The sequence below is a fragment of the Trachemys scripta genome, chromosome 1, assembly GCF_013100865.1.
Source record: "Trachemys scripta elegans isolate TJP31775 chromosome 1, CAS_Tse_1.0, whole genome shotgun sequence".
Lineage (NCBI taxonomy): Eukaryota > Metazoa > Chordata > Testudines > Emydidae > Trachemys > Trachemys scripta.
In genome coordinates this window covers 85,283,396-85,292,339 of record NC_048298.1, presented here as the reverse complement: position 1 = coordinate 85,292,339, position 8,944 = coordinate 85,283,396, and the positions used below count along the sequence as shown (strand labels likewise).

Sequence of the window (8,944 nt, the reverse complement as noted above, 5' to 3'; positions counted from 1 at the left end):
CACGTGGGCTCTACGCCTACACCGCGGGTCGGGTCTCATCGCGAGGGAAGAGAGCAGGCAGAATTCTCGCGAGACTTGCGGAGAACTCGGTTGCTGAGGCAACCGGGCGGCCGCTCATGGGCGGGATTTCCGCCCCTTTGGGCTCCGCGCCTGGGCCCGGGGCGGGGCGCGCCCAGAGGGGGCGGGGCTGGGGCGGGGCTCAGGTACGGTATGCACAGTTAGGGGCCCGGAGCCTGCATTAGCATAGAGGGGGCGGGGTAAGTGAGAGGGGGGATGCTGGGCGGAGGGGAGGGGGTGTGAGTGGGTGTATGGGGGTGTTGATGTGAGTGGGGGAGGGGTGTATGGCAGGATGAGGGGATGGGGTGTATGGGGGTGTTGGTGTGAGTGGGGGAGGGGTGTATGGCAGGATGAGGGGATAGGGTGTATGGGGGTGTTGGTGTGAGTGGGGGAGGAGTGTATGGCAGGCTGGCGGTGTAAGGGTAAATTGGGGATGCTGTGGATGGTGTAGTGGAGGTAGAATGGGGCCTGGACAGGATGGGGTGCGACTTCCAGGAGAACGGCCCCTAGTCCCTGCGAGAGGGTCAGACATGTCATATGGGACAAGCCAGGGAGTGTGTGGCCAGCTACTGAAGAAAGCCAGTGCCAGGGCATCTGAGGTGGACAGAGACTCAGAGGCACAAATTAAGCCTGCTTCCCCTCCATGAACTTCCTTCTCCCTGTTAACCGGCTGAGTTGTGTAGAGAGAGTCTGAAAAACACACTTGCCTAGATACCCCTGGTGATCCCTGGGACCTAAACTGTTAATTTGTGCAGCATTTATTATTTCACTTTTGAAAGTTGAAGCTTCAAGCCATAACGAAAACAAAATCCTTCCAAATGTAAACCATTAATCATCTTACTCAGGAGCAGAACACTGCTCCAGAGCCTTCACTTCTGCTGGTAACTTTGCCAAACAGCAACCAAGTAAAATAGAGAAAATTGTTCTGTTTCATGCTGCTGTTCAGAACCCTGGGGGGCAACAGTGAAAATAACAAGAATTATGCCAGTTTAAATCTACTGCTACTTTGCAAAAATCTGAATCTTTTCACAGGGAAAGAGAATCAACTAAACAGAGGCCATGATTCCGAGCAGCAGCCAAGCTAAATTCTGTTCAGCGCAGAGGCAAAAATGACTGTGCATCACCTTTACAGTTTGCTCCAGTTTCTGGAAGCAATCGGACTGTCCCTGCCATAAGTCAGAGCAGCCTAGGGCTGCTTTGTTGCAGTGCCCCTCTTAGGGCCTTCAGAATAGTTAGAGCACAGTATGCTGTGGCATATCTCCCTTCTACAACCACATCCCTTCCCTTTATCAAGGGGTCTGTGAAGAAAGTGCCCTAGAGAATTCTCTGACATGGAAATCTGCTGATGCCTACATTCCAGTTCCACCCTCTAGCCTTATCTCCATTGCTATCACAGCAGGAGCTGTGCTGGTATTAGCAACATTGGGAAATGTTTAGAGAAAAGGTTAATGTAAATACCATCCCAAATATCTTCCAGGAGATCTAGTTATAATCCATTCCGTTCTCTTTTCAAAACGGTTTCATTGTATGGCTTCCTCTAGTGTTTGTTTTAATCTTTCCTTGAATGCAGCTAGTGATGGCATTTTGACTACCTCTCTTGGTGGCATAATGCCTAATTGTCATTGTAAAGAAATATTTTCATAGAAGGCAGAGATTTCAGAAAGAATCCCACCCTTGCTGCCCTTTTATTTGTGTAGAAATCAGTTGTAGAAAAAGTATGAAAACAGTCATTTTGAAATTGTAATGTATTTCACAGTCTGCAGAACAATTTAATGTTCCCATTTCTGAAGATTATGTCAGAAGATTCAGACAAGGATAAGCAGCTGATAAATCGCATAATAAGTGATGAATACAATTCGGTATGTCTCCCTTTGACCTTCATCCTCTTGTATGTATCTGTTTGTTTATTTACAATGTAGCCGTCAATATAATATGATTTGCTTTCTATGCAAACTTTATGACATCTGATTCCAGTCCCCCACTTTAAAGAGGCCCTGTGATCTGGAAACCTAACCACTTTTTAAAAAAAGAGTTAAAAGTAATTTCAGGTACTACACCTTCCCCTGAGTTTCCCTGTTTGTTTGTGTAGGTTTATGACCACATTTTCCTATTTTGAAAATATTTTTCTCTCCACTATCCTGTTTAAACAGGAAAAACTTACCAGTGCAACTGAGTATACGCAGAGTGCTATCAAATGCACAAAGTAAAAATACAGTCCCCAGTCTGACAGCAAAATTTATGCAGGAATTGAGGTCTGCACAGGGATCTAATTGGTTTCTCAACTATTTTCCAATACAACATTCTTTTATATTACTTCCAAACTGCAAACATGTAGTGAAGTGATGTCATGGCATATCAATAAAACTGAGAGATATATGTGATGATGCTGATGGTAATTGCTTCCTCTTCTCCTCATCTCTGAGGGAGCCCAGAGGTTTGTCTTTTCCCTCTGCCTTATACTTTCCCATGCTTTTCTCAAACTTTTTCATAGGGTGGATTGAATCTTTGAGACATTGGCCTTGGTTACACTTGCGAGTTGCAGCGCTGTAAAGCCGCCCCCAGCGCTGTAACTCACTCCCCGTCCACACTGGCAAGGCATTTGCAGCGGTGTATGTCTGTGGTTGCAGCGCTGCATGTACTCCACCTCCCCGAGAGGAATAGTGAGTATTGCGCTGCTGCTGCAGCGCCAGTGTGGCCGCCAAATGCGCTGTGAATGGCCTCCAGAATTATTCGGCAGTATCCCACAATGCCTGTTCTAGCCATTCTGGTCATCAGTTCAAACTCTACTGCCATGGCTTCAGGTAACCAACCATGTGACCCACCCTTTACATTCCCTGGGAATTTTAAAAATCACCTTCCTGTTTGCTCAGCCCGGTGTGGTGTGGAGTGCTATCAGCGAATCTTTCCAGGTGACCATGCCTCCACGCGCCAAGCGAGCCCCAGCATGGAGCAATGGCGAGTTGCTGGACCTCATCAGTGTTTGGGGGGAGGAAGCTGTACAGTCCCAGCTGCGCTCCAGCCATAGAAATTACGATACCTTCGGGAAGGTATCAAAGAACAGGATGGAAGGGGGCCATGACCGGGACGCGCAGGATTAAAGTGAAGGAGCTGCGGAGTGCCTACCGCAAAGCCCGTGACGCAAACGGCAACTCGGGTGCTCCCCCCGCGACCTGCCGATTCTACAAAGAGCTGGATGCGATACTTGGGATTAACCCCACCTCCACTCTGAGCACCACCATGGACACTTCAGAGCCGGTGTGGGGGCGGGGGGGAGGAGGAAGAGGAGGAGCAGAAAAACGGGAGTGATGGTGGTGGGCCAGATGGAGACATCCCGGAATCCCTGGAGCCATGCAGCCAGGAGCTGTTCTCGAGCCAAGAGGAAGGTAGCCAGTCGCAGCGGCCGGTACTTGGTGGAGGACAAACAGAAGAGCAGGTTCCCGGTAAGCGGGTTTTTTTTTCGGGAACGAATTTTTTCGGTGCGGGCTCTTTGGGAGAGGAGGGTTAGGCATGCATGCCTAGATGCGGAATAGTGCATTGATGTGGTTTATCACATCGCGGTAATCGGCCTCGGTAATCTCCTCGAATGTCTCATGCAGAACATGTGCAATGCGCTTGCGCAGGTTTATCGGGAAAGCCACCGTGGTCCTTGTCCCAGCCAGGCTAACGTGTCCGCGCCACTGTGCCGCGAGGGGCGGGGGGACCATTGCTGCACACAGGCAAGCTGCATATGGGCCAGGGCGGAAGCCGCATTGCAGTAGAAGACCCTCCCTTGCTTCCCAGGTCACCCTCAGCAGCGAGATATCGTCCAGGACGAACTCCTGTGGAAAATGTTGGGACAGAAACCCAGAGGACAGTGCAGCCCTGAAACAATCAGTCCCCCTTACTCACCATTTTGAGGCTCCCGTGGGATGTGTGCGCTCTGTTTCGGACGGGAAACTTATGCTATTGTGTAGACCCTGTGTGTTTTGTACTCCTTAAAGTGCGGGGGGAATCATTATTCTGTCTGGTATAAACAATGCTGCCTCTGTTAAATGTTGCATTTTGCCTATACAACTGCATCAACCTTGAGATCTCAGCCGTCGCCTGCTCAGAGACTGCAAAGACTCAGGAAGAGACCACAAAAAAGCAAAGAAGACATGCTGCAAGAAGTGCTGCAGCAATCTATTAAAGAGAATGAGAAAGCACAGAACTGGAGGGAGAGAGAAAGCAGGATCCGCCAGGAAAACGCAGCGCACTGGCGGCAAAGCACGGAGCACCGGCAGCAAAGCACGGATTGGCTCATAAGCATCCTGGAGCGCCAAGCAGACGCTATCCAAGAACTCGTAGCCATGCAGAAAGAGGACCAGTACCGCAAATGCCACCCCCCCCCCACAGCCCTTGTCCCAAAACTCTTTCCGTTGTGCCCCACTGTCACCTCCAACCCACTTTCCCCAACTTCCGTGTTCTTCACGCCACCCGCTGCCTCCAACACCAGTATCTTCACCACCCAACCCTGAATACCACGACCCTTTCCCTCTGCACTCAACCCCCGTCACCATGCAGTATAGCTATCCTGAAGTGCAGCACTCAATGCACAGCACACCAGACAGGACATGCGCGAATCTGTGATTGTACCGTTCCCCACTCCACCCCCTTGTTTCTTTTCAATAAATGGATTTTTTTGGCTTTGAAAACATTCTTTATTATTGCATAAAGTAAAAGACTCCTTAGCCCAGAAAACAAACAGGCACTGAAAGTCTGCTTGTCTGCTTAGCAAACACTGATTCCTAAAGATTGGAACTACTGCACTTCACTCCCGTGCAGGGCACCAGATATCACTGCTGGTTTTCAGCCTCAAATTGCTCCCTCAAGGCATCCCTAATCCTTGCAGCCCCGTGCTGGGCCCCTGTAATAGCCCTGCTCTCTGGCTGTGCAAATTCAGCCTCCAGGTGTTGAACCTCAGAGGTCCATGCCTGAGTGAAGCTTTCACCCTTCCCTTCACAAATATTATGGAGGGCACAGCACACGGAAATAACCGTGGGGATGCTGTTTTCGGCCAAGTCCAGCTTCCCATACAGAAATCGCCAGCGGGCCTTTAAACGGCCAAAGGCACACTCCACAGTCATTCGGCACCAGCTCAGCCTGTAGTTGAACCGTTCCTTGCTGCTGTCAAGGCTCCCTGTGTAGGGTTTCATGAGCCACAGCATTAACGGGTAAGCAGGATCTCCAAGGATCACAATGGGCATTTCAGCTTCCCCTACCGTGATCTTCCGCTCTGGGAAAAAAGTCCTGGCCTGCATCTTCCTGAACAGCCAAGTGTTCTGAAAGATGCGTGCGTCATGCACCTTTCCGGGCCAGCCTGTGTTAATGTCAATGAAATGCCTACGGTGATCCACAAGCGCCTGGAGAACCATAGAGAAATACCCCTTCCGATTAACATCGGAATCCTAGGTGGGGTGGTGCCAGAATAGGAATGTGCGTCCCATCTATCGCCCCTCCACAGTTAGGGAACCCCATTTGTGCAAAGCCATCCACTATTTCCTGCACGTTACCCAGAGTCACGGTTCTTCTGAGTAGGATGCGATTAATGGCCTTGCAAACTTGCATCAACACGATTCCAATGGTCGACTTTCCCACTCCAAACTGGTTTGCGACCGACCGGTAGCTGTCTGGAGTTGCCAGCTTCCAGATTGCAATAGCCACCCGCTTCTCCACCGGCAGGGCAGCTCTCAATCTCGTGTCCTTGTGCCACAGGATGGGGGCGAGCTCCTCACACAACCCATGAAAGTGGCTTTTCTCATCCGAAAGTTCTGCAGCCACTGCTTGTCATCCCAGACTTCCATGATGATGTGATCCCACCACTCGGTGCTTGTTTCCTGAGCCCAAAAGCGGCGTTCCACGGTGCTGAGCATGTCCGTGAATGCCACAAGCAATTTCGTGTCGTATGCATTACGCGGCTCGATAGCATCGTCAGACTCCTCACCCTCACTGTCACTTTGGATCTTAAGGAATAGTTGGACAGCCAAACGTGATGTGCTGGCGAGACTCGTCAGCATACGCCTCAGCAGTTCGGGCTCCATTTCCCGCAGACAGATCGCACTGCACAGAAACCGTTGAAAGATGGCTTCAAAGGTGGACGGAAACAGAGGGATTTCTGGGATGCGAAGCGATGCATCACGGAGCGTTGGGACAGGACACAGAATGCCCCGCACCTACGCCCCCTTCCCACAACCCAGGGCGCCAGAATGGGAAGAGGTGCTCTGTGGGATAGCTGCCGATAATGCACCGCTCCCAATAGCGCTGCAATTGCCGCAAATGTGGCCACGACAGTGCGCTGGGCAGCTGTCAGTGTGGACAGACTGCAGCACTTTCCCTACTCAGCTGTACGAAGTCAGGTTTAACTCACAGCACTGTACATCTGCAAGTGTAGCCAAGGCCTGAGTCTTTCTCAGTTTCTTATCTGCACTCCATCTTGTCTTTTTCACCACAGGCAGACACATGCAATAGCCAGTGAGTGGAATACTCTGCCCATATGGTGCTAGTTTCTCTGCAAACTCCATTTTGCCTTGTTTTGGGTGTCACCCCTTACCTGTTCCTTACAGATATCTTAAATGAAGGGCATGTTCACACTTATTAATTTCAATGAGGTTTTATCTCAGTCCATAGCAGGGTTTAACTCAGCCCATAACAATATTTAAAATATTAATGTAAATAGTGTCCACAAATAAATCGGAATTTCCTGCTGCAGTTTTGAAACAGTTTTGGAGTTAGAAATGTTCCATGGTATTTCAAGGAAGAAGGTGGGTTTTTTACATGAATGTGATATTAATGGTAGGGGTGTCATTCTGACTGCCCTAGAGACTAAGTACTGTATTAAGTGAAAATGTACAGGACAGGCAGCAGCAGCAGTTCATACTCCTTCATGCCTTGCCAGAGTGTTCCAACCTTGCCCTGGCAAAATCACCTTCAGGGTCAAGACAGTAATTTGCTCTCCATGGCTCTTTTAAACATTGGCCTCTCTACTGAAACTGGCAACAAAAATGCCAAGTGTGGAATTGGGAATTTTTGTGATATAGACACTTTTCAAACTCATTTTTCATAGACCTCTGAACAGCCATTAATAACAACAACTTTCAGTTACTTCTGCTATAACTGTAGCTTCAGATTGCTCAACAAAGAGAGAAGACTAAATATCCCTTTACCAATCCTCTGAGCCTTCTAGTCTCCTATAGTTTATCTGGCTGGTTGGAATTGGCGTCTGCTCTGTTCATATTTCCCACAAAATATGTTCAGTCATGCTTATTTGTAAAGGTAATTGGCCAAATGGAAGCTGATCAATTATGCAGAGAGTGGTCAGTTCCTCATATTTGCAATGCTTGTTGAAACTCATTCCCTTAGTGCACTGTTTCCCAAACTTGGAACGCCGTTTGTGTAGGGAAAGCCCCTGGCAGGCCGGGCCAGTTTGTTTACTTGCCCCGTCCGCAGGTCCATGGTTCGCTGCTCCAGGCCAATGGGAGCTGCTGGAAGTGGCACAGGCCGAGGGACATATTGGCCGCCGCTTCCAGCAGCTTCCATTGACCTGGAGCAGCGAACCGTGGCCAGTGGGAGTCATGATCGGCCGGACCTGCGGACGGGGCAGGTAAACAAACCGGCCCAGCCCGCCAGGGGCTTTCCCTACATAAGCGGCGTCCCAAGTTTGGGAAACACTGCCTTAGTGGCATGTCCTCCTCTCCCCCACCACTGAAATGTTTGCATTATGATATAGTGTCTTCATAATAATAATGAACAAGTGAGTAATCTCACTGTTGAAAACCACGTATCCTTCTAAAACATGTACCAGGACAGATACTATTGCTGCTTCCTTTTGGTTAAATAGAAACAAGAGGACCCTATCCTGTTGTCTTATTTTTAGGATGAAGATCCCTTTAACCCATTTGTGGCAGAAGATCTTGAGCAGTGTGCCATTTTCACAGGTTAGAACCTTTCCATTTATTCCCATACACTTTCACTGCAAGGTCACAAGGGAGGATGAGAAGGGATGTTAGTACTCATGTGAGTGACAAAAGAGCCACGTGTAGTCTGAGCAAAAGCTATATATGCTTCCTCACGCAGTTGTTCAGCTAATGCACCTCAGCCATAATTTGCTGCATTTCTTTGATCAGAAACTATTGATCTTGCCAAATTGTGTGGTGGCTTCAGGATGTGAACATTTATCCACTAGGAATGAAAATGAGACAGCTAAACTAATTTCTTTTCCACATGCTCTAGACATAATCTAGATTTGAACCCAGGTTCCCAGAGATGAAAAGGCATTACCCCAGTCTCTATTTGTTGTGCTGACACAAAACAGATCCAGAGAAAGTAGTAAGCAAGGATAAACTGAACACTTTGAAAAGATAAAATTCCCTCTAGGGGTGCAACAAGAGAGGGGCCCATGAGCCCAGGACCTAGCTCACCCTTGGCCACAGGCGCTACAACAAATTCCTGCGAACAGGGCCGGCTCCAGGCACCAGCCCCCCAAGCATGTGCTTGGGGTGGCACCTGGAGGGGGGTGGCGCTCACCCGGGGAGAGCAGGGCCCCGGCCGGGCTCTCCGCCCTCCCCCGGTGCTCCGGCCGGCTGGGAAGAGGGGGTCGCCCTCCCCCGGCGCTCCGGCCGGCTGGGGAGAGGGGGGCTCTGGCTGGGCTCTCCGCCCTCCTCCCGGCGCTCTGGCCGGTCGGGGAGAGCGGGGCCCTGGCCGGGCTTGCTGCCTTCCCCGCGGCGCTCCGGCCGGCTGCAGAGAGCGGGGCCGCAGCCGCGCTCGGTGCCCTCCCCAGCTGCGCCCCCCGCCAGGGGGCGGGGGGGGGGGGGGGCGGCGGGAGGCTTTTTTGCCTGGGGCGGCAAAAAAGCCAGAGCCGGCCCTGCCTGTG

General features: G+C 50.4%; 1 protein-coding gene across 2 annotated transcripts in view; it reads left to right on the top strand.

The window, feature by feature from the left end:
- The first annotated feature begins 219 nt into the window (after positions 1–219).
- The window catches only part of AGBL3 (ATP/GTP binding protein like 3), a 53,280-nt gene continuing 44,555 nt past the window's right edge, over positions 220–8,944 (top strand). For both annotated transcript variants that reach the window (XM_034773991.1, XM_034773981.1), the window contains exons 1-3: positions 220–257; positions 1,814–1,916; positions 7,949–8,009. In XM_034773991.1, coding sequence (XP_034629882.1) covers positions 1,830–1,916; positions 7,949–8,009 — 148 coding nt within the window. In that variant the 5' untranslated portion in view covers positions 220–257; positions 1,814–1,829. The remainder of the gene's footprint in view (positions 258–1,813; positions 1,917–7,948; positions 8,010–8,944) is intronic.